Consider the following 17,524-nt stretch of genomic DNA (forward strand, 5'->3'; position numbering starts at 1 on the left):
GATATAAACGTAAAAATTGCAAAATATTTAAAAATAACAGGTGTAATTAACTCTATATTTAAACCAAACCTAGTTCAAAAACAAACCAGACTAAAAGTATACAATACATTGCCCTACCAGTCAATGTATGGAAGCGAAATCTGGACAATAAAACAAAAAGGCAAACAAAGATTAATAACAGCAGAAATGAAGTTTATGACAGCAAAGTATACCCTATTTGATCACAAAAGAAATGAAGAAATTATCAACATCATCATCATCATTAAATTCCTGCCATGTACCCTCAAGAGGTGTACAGGAAGGATATGATAGTACTACATGAAAAATTTACATCATTACTAACTGTCTATCTACAATTTTCCTCCAAATCAGTCTGTTGCTTGTCAAGACTCCAACATTATCAGATCCTATATTTTTATCGTCTAAGGCACTTCGTACCGTATCAATCCACCTATATCTTGGTCTTCCTATGGGTCGTTTTCCTGCCAACCTAGCAGAGAACACTTGTTTTGCTAATCTTTCCTCGCCCATTCTGTTTAAGTGACCATACCAACTGAGATTAGCTCTGCTAACGCATTCCTGGATGCTGACAATCTCAAGTTCTTTCCTAATATCCTCGATTTTTTATGATATTGGTATTGATGCCATCTGTTCATGCCTCTAATCCTTCTCAGAACTCTCATATCTGCGGTCTCTAGTCTTCAGTCAAATGTTTTACTTCTGACCCAGCTCTCACATCCATAAGTTAAAACTGGTTTGAACACTGTCTTGTATACAGCTAATTTAGTGTTCCGACTAATTTCTATCTTATTCCATATGAGTTTATTCAATTGCCATCCTACCATACTAGCTTTGTTGATTCTGTTGTCTATTTCTATATTTAATTTACCATCTTCACTAAAAATCATGCCTAAGTAGCTGAAATGTTTTACTTGTTCTACAGGTTCTCCATTCACAACACAGTTGACATTTTCAATGATTCTGCCTATTTTCATTGTCTTTGTCTTTTAATTGCTGACCTTCATACCATATCTATTACAACAGTTATTCAATTTAGTCAGAGAATCTTGCAGACTTGTAGCAGATTTATTTAGAAGTATAACATCGTCCACATAAAGCAAAGAGCTGACATTAACATCTCCAATTTTGATATCATGTTTAATACCACTTTCCTTCATAATGTGATCTATATAGATAATGAATAACAGAGGGGATAATGTACATCCTTGTCTCACACCAGATTTAACATTAAACCATCTTCCTGTGCTTCCTTCAATTCTAACTGCTGACTTACAAGAAGAAAAACTAAGTATTGCTTGATATAATGCCCCATTGACACCATATAACTGTAGTGTTTTGAATAGCTTCTCTCTTGGCAGCTTGTCATATGCCTTTTCCAAATCAAAAAAAAACTTAAATACAGATCTTTGTTATATTCCCATGATTTCTCCACTATTTGTCGTAAAGTGAATACATATCCATACTTGAAGTAGAAAAAGCCATCAAAGGCTTGTAATATGGAAAGGCAGCAGGAGTAGATGATATTCGACCAAAAATGCTGAAATATGGTGGTATAAGAGTCTTACAGGGACGAATTCCCAATGATTAGAGTAGAGCTCTCATAGTACCAATATATAAAAAGGGAAATAAAACTGAATGTGAGAATTACAGAGGTATATCCCTACTGAGTGTTCCTGGTAAGATATATGTAAGTATGCTTGAGAAACGGTTGAGAAGAATTGTGGAAGAAAAGCTTGGTGAAGAGCAAGCTGGATTCAGGTCAAAAAGAGGCTGTCAGGATCTGTTGAAGATATTATGAAAGAATTAAACCAAGAACCAGTAATAGAAAAAATTAAAAAATATAAACATAAATGGATGGAACACATTCAAAGAATGAAAACAGAAAGATTACCGAAACAAGCCTTAAAGTACAAGCCATTAGGAAAAAGAAAACCAAGACATCCTCTTAAACGATTCAACGATGACGTCTAAGGCCAGAACAGGTCATGCCAGGCCTAAATCCTTGATATGCATGATGATGATGAGTAAATATCAAGATTTTTAAAATGCCTTGCCCTCTTAAGTGTTATACTTAATTTTAAAAAATTGGAAGAATGAAAATGCAGGTTTTTCCTTTACCAGTTTTATGGAATGCATTGCTACAGCCAAACGAAGAACATGTGGAAGATTATCATCCATTCTTCTTAGCATACACTTAAATCATATAGGATTTTTTAATGCTTTTGTTCAGTCTCTCATAAATTCTATCAAATTTAGCTTGTGCTAAGATGAATGGATGATAATTTTCAGATACTCTTTTTTCGGATGTTGCGTATTCTATACAACTATAAAGGAAACACCTGCATTTGCATTATTCCAATTTTTTCAAATGAATTAAGTATACAATTCCTAATACTGGCTTTAAAGATATACACAAATACTTGGAAACTGCAAATGAAAAATTTCATTTTACTCATAATTTAATAAAGCAACACTGTAAACTAAGTTCTGGAAGTAGAGAATACATAAATAAACTTAGGAAAAACAAAAATTTAAGTCTAGGGGATTTAGTGTGCCCTGAAATGGTAAGTCTAAAAGAAATAAGGTAGACATTAGGTAAAAGATGGAGAAATTTTCTCCATAATTTTCAAAATGCAAGGCATTACAACATCCAAATAAACTTTTTAAGGTATATTCTGTCAGAATTAAAGAGAACTATATTCGTGGAAAGGATTTTTGCCAAAAAAAAAAAAAAAGCATATCCAGGTATGCCACTCATTTAACAGTTGAAATAACAGCAACTATAGAAGCAATTCCTATGGATATTCTTTTCCGAATGTTGTCTGATGTGGAATTTCGTTTTAGTGGCTGTAGGGCTATAAATGGTTGCACACATTGAGTTTCACTAACAGGTAATCAAACTTGTAACATTGATAATATATGCCACATACATTTCTGCTTCGAAATATTATAAGATAATTTCATTGAAACCCTGGAAGAATTCTTTTTCAGACACCCTATATGTAATGTGTGTGTGCATGTGCTTGTTTATTTCAGTTTTTTCCAAACTTTTTAAAGGTAGAATGATGTATACTGACAGGCTTCAAGAGCAAGATGGTGGTTGTTTTGTATTTTTTTCATTTCGTGAAATGAGGTGTATATACATGTATTAGTTGAAATATTTGAATAAAGTGTGGATTTTTAAAGTGGATGGAAGGAGGGTGTGTATGACGTGCAACTTGAATGTTGAATTAATGGGAAGTGATGTAATGGTGATTGAAGGTGAGAGTAACAAGAATGAGTGCTTGTCTGATAACAAAAAAAGATAATGTGAAAGAGCAGTAATAAGTTATGAAAAAGCAGGTAAGTGATCTGGTGAAATAAATCATTGATGGCAGCATGAATGACAAGCAATATGGGCACAGCAAAAGTTGGGAAGAGCAAATGTGGTATAATGGCAATGAATTACAGAGCAGAGAGTACTAACATAGATGACGATGTGACAGACAGTGGAACTGCAGAACAACAAAGGCAGAATGGTAAATAAGCTAGTATAAAAGATATGAATACAAGTAAGAATATTATAAAAGAATTGGCACAACTGAGGAATAAACTGAAGCATGTGCAGTGTGAAATAAAATATTTAGAGAAGAGATTGGTGGTGTTGGAGAGGTGTAAGAAAAGAAGTGCCAGTGATAAAGAAGTAAGAGATGAATGACTGCAATATGTAACTTTGTGGTGAAAGATGTGAAAATGAAGCCGGTTTCAAAAGTATGTTTCACTGGAGAAGTATAGGAAGGGTGACTCAGGCTGTGCAGAAGGGAGGAAGTGTGCAGAAGAGTTGGTTGTGCTGATGGGAACAAATGATTTGAAAGGAAGTGTAAATGATGTAGCACAGGATTTGTGCATATTGCTAGGCAGGGAAGTAGAAGTGCATGAGGAAAAATCAGTAGGTCTAAGATATGAGAGTAAGGAGTACAAGAGAAGAGCAATAATTATGAGTGGCATGATAGCTGCAAAATGCAGAGAGAGAAGATTTGAAGGTAGGAGAGAGATGTCTGCTGCAGGTGGTCTGCATTTGAGTAAGAGCAGCAGTGTGAAGTGAGATGATTTTGATGAGTAGAGGATTCTTTTTTTAGAATTACATGGTGATCACCAATTATCATGAATAATTATGGAGACACCTACTGTGTTTAAGAACTCACCTTAATTAAATTAAAAGTTGATATTTTGATCTTAATATCAAGGTCATCTTCAGGAATATATATATATATATATATATATATGTTAAAGATACCAAGCTATTTTAAACCTGGTTTTACTCCATTTCCCAAGTAAGCAACCAGACAAATAAGTCAAGTTTGCGCCTGCACGTAATGCAAGTCTAGCTGACCCTGCAGGTAGTGCAAGACCAAGATAACTTATGGTAAAAGTAGAATAAGCTGTGATCACTAATCTTAATATTTACCCATAATGCAAAGCACATCTCCTGGAGGAGATATATGATGCTTTGTATTAAAGGCAAGGGGCCACTACCCAGACCGGTTTCGACCTTTATTGAGGTCTCATCAGTGGGAGCCAGGCTAGAGATATCAAGATTTTAGTAATACAGAGCTTATAAGTATTTTACCAGAACAAGTTACCATAAGGTGTTTTAACCTTATTAAATAAAAATCTCAGGAGGAGATATAAATATAGAAAGTATTTTACCTTGGGTATATTAAATGTTAAAGATATTAAATATATTAAATATTAGATGTTAAATGTTATACATCTCCTCCAGGAGATGTGCTTTGCATTATGGGTAAATATTAAGATTAGTGATCACAGCTTATTCTACTTTTACCATGAGTTATCTTGGTCTTGCACTACCTGCAGGGTCAGCTAGACCTGCATTAAGTGCAGGCGCAAACTTGACTTATTTGTCTGGTTGCTTACTTGGGAAATGAAGTAAAACCAGGTTTAAAATAGCTTGGTATCTTTAACATTTAATATACCCAAGGTAAAATACTTTTTACATCTTACTATCATCCGGAGATTTTTATTTAATAAGGTCAAAGCACCTTGTGGCAACTTGTTTAGGTAAAATCTATAAATGCCAAGCTTATATAAGCTATAACCTTGGAATTTATGAGTCTGGCTCCCACTGACGAGACCTCAATAAAGGTCGAAACCGGTCAGGGTAGTGGCCCCCTTGCCTTTAATGCATAGCATCATACATCTCCGCAAAGAGATGTGCTTTGCATTGGGGGGGGGGGGGGATACTAAGGAAAGTGATCGGAGCCTACTCCACCTTTACTACGAGTTGCCTCAGACTTGAACTACGTTCAGGCGCAAACTTGACTTATTTGTCTGTTTGCTTCACTTGGGAAAAAAAGATTAAAACCTAGCTTAAAAAATTGCTTGGTATCTTTAACATATATATATATATAGTGGATCACAAGCAACATTAGCACATATGAACTGGACAATGAGACTTATTTGTGCTTATTGTCTGACAGATGGTTCTATCGAGGAAGAAATGGAGGAATTTTTTGAGGTATTAGAGAGGGGAGCTGGTTCAACGAAAAGAAAATATCATGAAGGTGGCAAAATATTCTGGAAGCTATTGAAGAAGCTTAGAAATGGAGGAAAGAGTACAGTAAAAGGAATCAGAGATGATAAAGGTGACATGAAAATTGAAGATAAAGATATTCTAGATGTCTGGAGTAATTACTTTGAAAGCCTGCTAAATTAAACAAGCAGCATCAGCGGAATGGTAGAAAACTCCCAAAAGAAATGCAGTCAGGAATACATATCCATACTTCAAGTAGAAAAATTTATCAAAATTGTGGAAAGGCTGCTAGAGTAGATGAAATTCGACCAGAAATGCTCAAATATGGAGGTATAAAAGTTTTACAGTGGCTGGCTGTATTGCAAAATTCAGAAAGCCTGGTCAGAGGGCCAAATTACAGATGACTGGAGCAGAGCTCTCATAGTACCCATCTATAAAATGGGAAATAAAACTGAATGTGAAAAATAAAGATATTTCCGTAATGAGTGTTCTTGGTAAGATTTATGCAAGTATATTTGAGAAATTTCTAAGAAAAATTGTGGAAGAGAAGCCTGGTGATAAACAAGCTGGATTCAGGCCAAATAGAGGTTGTCAGGATCAGATTTTCACTTTAAGACAAAAGAGCTGAGCAATCTTGGGAATATAAAAAAAATTTGTATTGAAGTTTTGTTGATTTGGAAAAGGCATATGACAAAGTGCCAAGAGGAAAGCTAATCAAAACCCTATAGTTATATGGTGTAAATGGGACATTATATCAAGCAATACTATTATTATTATGCAACACCTCCAGGGAGTCCAAAGACTCATCGAGGGAGGGCACCTAATCAACAGCTGTCTCCACCACTCAATCCACCTACTGCAATGAACCGCAACTACACCAACCATCTACCGCCCACCACCACCAGTATTTCACAAACATCCATGCCCACGGCAGGATTCAAACCCACAGCCATTAGCTGGAGAGCAGATACGCTAACCACTTGGCCAACCAGGCTGGCTTATAGGTTTGCAACCTTATGTGGGTAGAAGGAAAAAACATGAATATACATTTTTACTTTTACATACAGTTGGGTAACATCTTTTGGAAATGGATTTCCATTTGTTCTTTTCTTCTTCTAGATGTCGCTGTAATAATGCTGCTTCAAATCTCTGCTGACTTAGTAATGCTTCATGTTGTATCCCAAACTCTTCTTCTGAAGTTAAATAGCTATACGTGGTTTTTACTTAAGCTGTAAGTCAACAGTCAGAATTGAAGGAGGTACAGGAAGATGGTTTGAAGTTAAATCAGATGTGCAAATAAAAGGGAGACATCTTGACAAATATGAATAAGGAGGTGACAGTTCCACTTGTATGCTAATTCCCTAATCATGACACATTTGAATTTCTATACACAGATTAAAGGAATGTGGTCTGCAGTATGGTAGATAGCAGGAGGAGATATAATGATTGAGATGTATAACTTGGTGAGAAGAGCCTATAAGTAAGGGAATTATTGCACAGGGTAATGGATGATTGGACAGGAGGTGAGCCCTGGAAACTGTACAAAGGTAATGTTTGTAAGGAAGCAAAAAAAGGAGATTTTTTTTTTGCATGGTGAGATGAAGAACTTCAAGGCAAGGTATGATATGACTATAATCTGTGAGTGTTTGACCTCCTGTGATGACTGTTCAGACTCCATGGCAGCTTGTAAGTAATAATAGTACTAATAATAATCATGTTTTATCTCTATGACATAATTTAGTATTATAATAATTTTAAAAAGATTTTTCTTTATCGGAGTCTCATGAAAAATTTGATGAAGATTCAAAGGTCTCATCATAAAATGAGAAATTTTTATAGGGTCTTTCAAAGGTGATTTAGCTAAACTCGCCTTTGAAATGTAATAAATAAAATAAAATAAATTATTACTTTCAACACAACCATCAACTTACAATAATCTAGTCTTTATTTTGATAAATTTGGTCTGTGTAGTCTTTCTGCTTTTAATTATTCCAGCATCTCCAGTAGTTTCAAAGTCTAAACGCTCTTTTATAATATATTCAGGAACAAGTTTCTGAAAGCAGACATTCAACAGATTTTCAATTACAAACAACTGCAAATGATTTAGACACACAAGTAATCTACATGTAATTAATTTTATGCAATTAATTTCAATTTAGAAAAAAATAAAGTATATTTATATTTTCATATGTGAAAATGCAAACCTGAAGTTTTATCCTTTAACCCAGTGGTTCTTAACCGGTGTTTCCAAGAACACTTGTGTTCCGCGAACTGGTTACAAGTGTTCCACAGTTGAAAGATGTCACATGACGCAGTTCTGAGTATAATTGGCTACTCTGATCCTAACAACTGAAGACTGCTATGCGCATTGACTTCTAAACCAATAGAATATCATTTATAGGTCAATGGTAGGCTCTATTAAAGGATTTGTTACCGTTGCAAAGAAAATAAACCCGAATATTATATCTACGCACTGTTTTTTGCACAAAAACATTATCAGCAATATGAAAACCTGTACTAGACCAAGTTGTAAATATGCTAAATTACATCAAGTCAAGAACTTTAAAAGCACACCTTTTTAAAAAATCTTTGCATAATCTATGGAAGCCAAGTACGAATCTTTGCTTTTGCACACTGAAATAAGATGGTTATCCAGGGATAAAATGCTATTCCGAATTTTAGAACTTAAGAATGAATTATTGGCCTGCTTTCAAAATGAAGGTACAGATGCTTTCGTAAAATGTCTTCAAAATGATATTTGGTGTGCTAAAATGGCATATTTAGCAGATATTTTTAATTACTTAAATAGAGTTAATACAAGTATCCAAGGGGAAAACGAAAATATTTTGACATCCACTGACAAATTGTCAGCTCATCAGAAAAAAGTATCTCTTTGGAAAACCGCAATCAGAAAAAAATACAGTAGATATGTTTCCTTCGCTCCATAATAAAAATACTGAGGGAATTATTTCCATCATAACAGAATATTTAACAATATTGGAAGAAAAGATTTCAAGTTACTTTCCTTCTTTAAATACATACAATTATGACTGGATACAAAATCTATTTGGCACAGTTAATACATTGAGTTGTGAATTTTCGTTACAAGAAGAAGTTAGTTGCCTTGTCAATGGATCGTACTCTAAAAATGAAATTCTCTGAAATAACTCTTGAGGAATTTTTGATTTTTGTCCAACTTGAATTCCGAGCTCCCTCCACAAGGGCACTGAAAATTTTGTTACAGTTTTCAACATCATATTTAAGGTGAGCTCAGTTTCTCAATATGGGTATCTATATCACATATTAGACCTGATATTGCTGAAATCTGCAAAAGCCAACAACTTAAGTATCGCATTAAAATAAGTTCCATTTTTATAAAAGGCAAGTCCATGCATATTTTTGTTGTTATGACTCTAATGCTTTTATTGTTCCCCAAATTTTTCTTATAATCAAAAGTGTTCCGTGACTTCAAAAAAGGTTAAGAACCACTGCTTTAACCCCACAACTGGCCAGGACGTCTATAGACGTCCAGCAAAATCTGGTACGATTCTGAAATACCCATTGAATAATATGGATAAGAAGTGCAGTTTGGTCTCACTATTTATCCGCCTCAGCCGGTAGGGAGTGTTAATAATTATAGTAAACTATATAATATCTAGCATCTAAAAACTTGAAATACAGGCAAACAGTTTTGTGATTTCACTCAGTTCCATGAGCGATTACCAGAGGCACAGTGATCATCACGACAATCTTTTGTTGAGTGACTGTGATTGTTTAAAAGTTTGAAAATTAAAAATAGATCAATCTGCTTAATTTTTTTTTTTTTTCTGCTTTTTTTTGAGAAAGATCACCTCTGTATTTAAAAAAAATATATATATATAGACAGAGAGAGAGAGAGAGAGAGTCAGGTCTCTTTTTATGTGGTAGATAAGTTCCACAGAAAACTGCATATAAAAAACCTAACTTACGTTGAAAAATTACGGATACATTCCATAATTTTCTAAAACCATATAAAACTGAAGTAATGAATTAAAATAAACCTAAAATCACAAAAAGTTTATAAATTTCAGGAAAATAAGAATGCCTAAGCATGTTTTAAAACTTTATTCATTTCATTTGAAAAGTAACAATCAATTTTTTTTTTTTTAATTTTTTCATCAGAATTATCGTCGCTATTAGACAATATTTGGCAACGTTTGCAAACTGGTGCAAAATCACTTTCAGCAACAGACAGTCAGCGCATCAGATCTGTAAGGTAAAGGTAATGGTTCTTCACAAACAGAATTAGCTTTGCCCTCATTCTGTGCTGATTTTTTTTCTCCTGACAATGTAATCAGTGATTAAACTTTGCGATGATGATTTTTACTAATTTTTTATACAGCTGAAGATATGCAAATATACAGTTCTTCAGCTCACGTTTGAATTTAAATGCTCGTTCAGAATTTGTGTCATTTTCTTGTTAATTTATTGCACATTTCAAGACCTCGAATTATATTCGCAGTGAAGGGGACAGGTTTTTCTTCTGTTTCACTATCGTTTTCTGGATCTTCGACGATATCTAAAATTAATCGATATCCAATAATATCATCGCCACTTAAGGCATTATCCACAAGCAATTCGTCTACATCATTCTGGCCAAATGTATCAAAACCTTCTCCACCAATTTCATGTGCCAAAGTAATGATTTCAGCTGATAATGTAGATGTTTGAATAGTTGCAATGTTTGCAACACATCCAGGTCAAGCTGTTTCCAGCAGGCATTTAAAGTCTGTGATCTTATTTCAGTGACAGCAGATGCACCACGATTTAAACAGTCCAAAATAGAATTTTTTTTTCCAAACGTGAGTTACTGTTAATGATTCATTTTCTAGTTTATCCAATATAAATTGAAAAGTGTGCTTAACGCAATATTTTTTTAAAGTAGCAATTATGCCTTGATCTAATGTCTGAATAATGCTTGTTGTATTGGGTGGAAAAAACACTACCTGCACATTTGGATATTCTAAATGCGGATGACTTGGTGCACTGTCAACAATTAACATTAATTCAATATTAATTATTGAGAGCTTTTTGCTTCATATATGTTTCATTTCTGGTACAAAGCAATTATTGAACCATTCAGCAAATGCAGTATTTGTTACCGAGGCCTTTGTATTAAGCCATCCAATGTACTGGCAGATGTTTTAGATCTTTACCTTTTAGAGCACGTGGTCTTAGAGATCGATTTACTAGGAGTGGTTTCAACATTCGATCCCCTGATGCACTGCTACAAAGTAACAATGTTACTTGATCTTTGCTTGCTTTAACCCACTTGCTTTGTTCTCAGACATTGCGATATAAATTCGACTAGGCATTTTCTTCCAAAACACTCCTGTTTCATCGGCATTAAACACTTGATCAGGACAATATCCACCATCTGCATTAATTTTTACTAACTTCTCTTGAAATTTTTGGCTGCTTCTTCATCTGCTGCTGCAACCTCGCCTGTAATCTTCACGTTATGAAGTGAATTCTTTTTTAAAAACCCTGTTAGCCATCCTTCTAGCTGAAAATTCTTTTATCAGCCTGGGAAGCAGAAGTAGATGGCTCTTTGGTTTTATGAACAGATCAATTGCTTGATCTGTTCATAAAACCAAAGAGCTTTTTGTTTAATTAAATAACCACTTATAGGAATTCTTCTTTGCGTTAATTCTTCAATCCAAATTACGAGTGCTCTTTTCATTTTTTCTAATAAAGCATCTCTTGGGTACAATGATAATTTAGCACTTAATTTTGTGCCAGAAGTGACAGATTTTCTTTATGTGACTTCATTCTTTTTAATTGCTCTTATAGTAGATTCGCCTAAATTAAAATGTTTACCAATCACCATAGATCCCTCTCCTTTTGCTATGCGATCTAAAATTGCAATTTTCATTTCCAAAGAAACTGCTTTTCTTTGTGCTTTTTTTCTCCATCGGGCCAAATTAAATCTTTAAAATAAAATTAGCAAAATTTAGACTTACAATAATGAAAAGCTAAACACTTACTCACATGCAAAATTAAACTTCATGGACACTCACTGCTTACACATTACTCACGTTACGCCAGAATGTGCATACAACGTTCATTGTATGTACAAGGGAAATACCAAATTTGCATGAAATATGCACCACATAACTTCAAAACCGCATAAAAAAAGATTGCATAAAAAGAGACCCGAGTGTATATATATATATATATATATAAAACTGTTTAAGACAAGTGGTTGCCTAAAAACAGTTAAACAGAAAAAAGATTCACGAAATAATAAACAATATTAAATATTCTCACATTAGGACTAGGATTCACTGTAGTGTCTATAAATTGTCTTCTAATGAGCAGACCCAATTTATATGCCTCATAAATTAAGTAGAACAGAAGAGAGAAAGAAATTAAAAGATTTTGATGTGATGATGTTATTAAAAATGAGTATTCATGCTTAAATGCAACAACAACAACATGGTTGTACTTAAAATCTCTCTCTCTCTCTCTCTCTCTCTCTCATCAGAGTCATAGTACATTCTTAATTCTGTTAAACTGCAGCACACATGCCATGCTCATAGTGAAGAATTTATGGAGACAAAAATACACATACTGGAGTAATTACTTTAATTATAATTAAGAAAATAACAGTCAACATTTTGACCTCTTATTAATGTCATCATCAGGAAAATATAGATATGCACAGAACACAAGCTACATGATACAACACAAAAGTAAGATAAATATAAATGCTCTGTTAACTGCTTACCCTAGCCTGATCTCTGGTAAAAAAAAATAATAAAAAAAAATAAAATATATATAAAAATATAAATTAATTAATAAAATAAAAAAAATTATACAGATGCCAGAAGAAAAAAAAATTTTCTAAATAAATAAACTTTTATGGCAGAACTATATTAATCACATCTACAATCCTATTATATATTCAGGTTTTGTTGTGTTAGGGTTCTGTCATCGCGTTCTGGATGCTATATAAGTTGCAGATGGGTCCTCCAGATTCTTGGAATTACTAATCCATCATTCTTGTTTAGATTCCGATGATGTTCAGCATCTCACAAGGTTTCTTGAACTTTCTTTCAAACCAGGTTTTGGGGTGGTGTATGGATTTAGTGCTTTTCCAGTTGATTCTGTGATACGTTTTAAGTGCATGGTCTGACAGGCATGTTTTACTATAGTGGCAGAATTTAAGGTGCCATTTATGTTCGTCTTTTCTTATTGGGATGGTGCACCCTGTTTCTCCTATATAGGGTAGGTTGCACTGGATTTTGTAAATCCCTGGATAGGCAAGGTAGGGAAGAGAATCTTTGGATGAACTGAGTAAACTTCTTAATTTTGCAGAAGGTTTGAAGGTTGCCTTAATGTAGTGTTTATTTTTTTCTGATATTCCCCTAACGTATGGTATGGCTATGGCATTCATGTAATCTTTTGTACTTTTAATGGTATTATTGGGGAGGATCTTATGAACTGTTTTTTTGTTGTAGCCATTTTTTTATAAATGTTTGGCTAATAATTTCATATTCTTTGTTCAGCACCTGCTCACTAGAGCAAACTGTTAGGGCTCCATGTTTGAGAGTAATGCTAATGACACCTAGTTTTTGTGCTGGATGGTGGTATGAATTTTTATGTACGTATTGGTGTGTGTGTGTGTAGGTTTGTGGAAGACTGTGCATGAAAGGCAACCTGAGGGAAGATGTGTGACAAGTGTGTCTAGAAAGCAACTGTTATTGTCAATTGTTATGTTATGACAATAACAGAACAAGCGCTAGTGGGGAGGTAATGGCAGGTTGTGTTTTTAAGTACTATGAAAAAACAAACAGACTTTCATATAGAAAGAAAAATAAATTTCTGAACCTTAAAGGAGATAAAAGGAACTAAGAAAGTGCAGATGACTAACTCACGTTATGACTTTTAGAGAAAATAGCAACTGTTTACAGCTCTCTGGAAATAAAACTTCTCTAATGAATTCGTTGGCAGCCACCCATGATCAAATAACTGGACAGTGAAAATTTTTAAGGGAAAAAAAAGTATAAATTATGTGAGGGGAGGGAAAAAGAAACATTTTGAATGTATTTAGAACGAGGTCAAATATTCACTTGCCTTTGTTTACTTGCTGTTGGCAAGAGGATTTCCAGAGCCCTTGTTATAGCTATGTTAAAAAGAGTAAATCAAACAAATGGGTAATTAGGTCATAATGAATGCTAAGGTTAGGGCTGGGAGGACTCTACTAGAAGATTGCAAAGGAATATATATATAATAAGTACTTCATAAGCAAATAGGCCTAAGAGCTACTACAGAAACAGAAATTTTCTGATATTTTATATTATTTGACAGTCGTTAAAGCTGGGGATGATATGCTGCCCTGGTAAGAAATAAATATCTGTTTATATTATATCTCTTTCGATTAACAAGCTACAGAGATTACAAATTATCCCTACTGATGAGAAATTTACAAGGTTAATACCAATGTAGTGGTGCATATGGCTAACAGCCATATACTGCAATTAATGCATGAAATGAAAGAATTTAGGTTCATGTACTACCACCACATTAATAGCTGAACATGTTTAGGTTCTTAATGTGAGATAATGACTTAACCTCCAAGTCAGAATCCAATCTAGCCACTGCAACGATACTATTTGAGCATTGCGTGTTGAAAGGCAGCATTAGCTGGAGTTACTTTTGTACTGTTACAGTGTGGTCACTCTGGCAATGAGGCCACTAGAACGAAAGCGTCAAGGCAACCATTGAGACTATGCAGTCACTGCTTCCACACCATTCAGATGTGATGTGCAGACACCAAATTGTCTGCAGGCGACCAAGGTACTGGACATGATTAGAAGACTATGCTGCTATCTATTGCGACTCATCCTCTGATTTTAGTGGAACAGTACCTTTGAAAATACCTATAAAAGAAACAGACAGAGAACATCTTTCAGGTGACTTGGGGAATCTGTGAGAAAGGATCACCAGTTAACTGGATAGTCCCATTCTGGACAGCAACAAGTATTTTTAAAGGTTTTTGGAGCACCACTCCATACATGTTATCATTGTTCTAGGATAAGGCAGATTTGGGATTTAAATTGTACAGATTAGAAGTGATGTCTTGAGCAAAAAAGGATACCTAGTTTTTTGGAGGCTGTAGATGTGATATGTTTATGCTGGAAGAGATCAGAGGTATAAATCAGTCCAAGAAGAGATCTCAGGGGAGGTGAAATGTGATGTTCTGTGAGAAAGGGGGATAGGATTATGTTTTTATGTTTAGTTCAAGAAGTTAACAAGAGTATCCTCATCCCAATGAAATATGTCAAGGAGATAAGTGTCCAAAGCATTGAATACTAAAGATTGTGTAGATTGTGTAAAATTTGTCAAATAAAAACAGAAATGGTAATTTGTGAACAGAAGAAAGAGCATGGATGAAAGTATAGATAACTGGGGAAATCCAGAACTGATCCAGTTGCAAAGAATGGCGAGCAGACCAAAAGATGGTAATTTGGCAAGTAGCACCTCATGTCAGATTTGATCAAATGCTGTCGAAATGTCTAGAGTAACCATGGGTTTCACTAGACCTTACCATAGCTTGTGCCACAGATGGGTGATGTTGACCAGGAAATCAACTGCAGATTGAGAGCAGTGAAATCAACATTGATGGTCACTAATAAACTGCTGGGCTTCCACGTGGTGAAAGAGTTGATTGTTGGTTAATACTGTAATCAGTATATACCTGATGGAGATCTATGAGTAGCTCCCAAGTTAATTCATTCTTTGAATTTCATTTCATTAATTAATTCTTTCATTATTCATTCTTGACAAGTTTAACTTTTTTTTATATGAAGAGATCACGAGAGATATAATTTTTATTGTGGCACTAATGTGATTTATTTTGCTTTCTGCAAAATCTCAGATAATATTCCACATATGAATCTGCTTATTAGGATATATTATTATTATTATTACGTGACACCCCCCAGGAAGTCCATAGACTCATCGAGATAGAGCACTTGCTCTACAACTCTCTGTCAGCACTCAATCCACCAACTTTTGGCAACGTGTACAAGTAAATATGACTTCTCCATTACTTCCACCTCTGGGTCTGGCTCCCACTGACGAGACCTCAATAAAGGTCGAAACTGGTCTGGGTAGTGGAGCTTCCCTTAATGCATAGCATTATACATGTCTGCAACGAGATGTGCTTTGCATTATGGGAGATACTAAGACAAGTGATAAGAGCTTAGTCCACCTTTACCACAAGTTGCCTTAGTCCTGAAGATACTTCAGGCATAAACTTTGTTTGCTTACACTTAGATAAAGGATTAAACTAAATTAATTATTGAACCATGCTTGATAAGAGAGTCGAGAAGATTCTGTGGCAGCAAATCCCATTCTTCCACCAGATCAGACTTGAGGTTACCAAGTGGATGGCCAACTTTCTCTCCCTGGTTGTTTCTTGCACGTTATGGTGATCTTTAAGCCTTGCCACAAAGCAAGAATGGCTCGTGGGGGGGGGGGGGGGTAAATTCTATTAGCTACCTATTTTCTCATATACATAAATGACATACTCTCAATCTCCACTAATCCTACCCATAGCTTTGCCGACAATACATTCTGTTCATCCTACTCCTTCAAAAGACTGTGTAGTTCTCAGACATCCTACACTTCAAGATCATCTGCAACTGATGCCTTTAACTCTAATCTCCATATCATCCTTCAGTGAAGCAAGGATAACCCAGTCACCAAAATGCATGACATGTCTCTGCTGTTATTCATGTACACAATAAACAACAGTAGAGATAATGTGCAACCTTTTCGCACACCTGATTTAACAAACCATCTTACTGTACCTACTTCAATTTTAACTGCTGACTTACAGCTTAAATAGAGACAATATATTACTTGATATAATGTCCCATTTACAGCATATAACAGTAGCATTTTGAACAACTTTTCTCTGGGCAACTGCCTTATTATATGCCTTTTCCAGATCTATGAAATTTAATAGATGTCAGAGGTTTGCAGTGGATGAGAAATGAAGGACCTCATTCCATAAGAATTATTGGTTGGAGCAGGTGTCCGAATCAAGACATGAAATATTAATCAGACCACAGAAAAGAGACATGGAAATCTTGGAGGCCATGAATTGGTGAGGTTGCAGTAGCATAGGGTAAAAAGGATGAAATTTTGTAGAAAAGGTAATATGAAAAAGTGTATGGTTGTAACTGCCAAGAGGACAGCAAACATCTACAATGTATTTGGAGGGAGAGCTGGTTAAGAAAATATCGGGACTGCTGAAAGAAGAATGAGAATTATCTGATATTTTGGTTGCTAGGTTAACAATTTGCTTTAATCATGATTGATAGCAAATAATTCAACTTCTATTCTAGCTTAATCAGTGAAATCAACTTATAAAGATAAATAATCAAAGGCAGCATGGTTGTCAAGATTAGGAGAGCAGTAATTTACACTATGACTCATACCATTAATGAAATTTTATACATAATAGTAATAATAATACATAATACTACATAATAATAGTAACAAAAGGCATTTTGTACAATTTCAAATCTACCAGAATGAATGCCTAATTTACATAGAGCAAGAATTCCCACAAAGAATTCTTTCACTTTGTAAATTATTATTATTAAGAGAGACCGCTAGTGAGTAAGGGACTCAAGCCCACATACAACTTGCATCATTTCTTTGTCATATCTATTCATGAATTCATTCACACTACTTGCACACACAACATTCAATGGAAATCCATTCCAATCATGCACCACTAAAAAGAAAATTCTAGCTCTCATCCCTTTCTTGACAGCATTCATTCTCAACTTCAAAGAGCCCTCTCGTCCTTTCCCCATCCTTCATAAAATGAAAAATTCCAACTATTGTTAACCTATATGAATCTTCCAGAGTTTGTAAGCCTCAATCATATTGCTCCTCTTTCTCCTGTTT

The 17,524-nt window shown here is 34.6% G+C and overlaps 1 protein-coding gene across 1 annotated transcript in view; it reads right to left on the bottom strand.

The window, feature by feature from the left end:
- Positions 1-17,524, bottom strand: part of tho2 (THO complex subunit 2-like protein) — a 779,097-nt gene that overhangs the window by 689,486 nt on the left and 72,087 nt on the right. The window contains exon 6 of the mRNA XM_090391861.1: positions 7,486-7,607. Coding sequence (XP_090247987.1) covers positions 7,486-7,607 — 122 coding nt within the window. The remainder of the gene's footprint in view (positions 1-7,485; positions 7,608-17,524) is intronic.

Source organism: Typopeltis vanoorti, chromosome 4 (genome assembly GCF_054136105.1).
Source record: "Typopeltis vanoorti isolate ZY-2024b chromosome 4, IOZ_Tvanoo_1.0, whole genome shotgun sequence".
Lineage (NCBI taxonomy): Eukaryota > Metazoa > Arthropoda > Arachnida > Uropygi > Thelyphonidae > Typopeltis > Typopeltis vanoorti.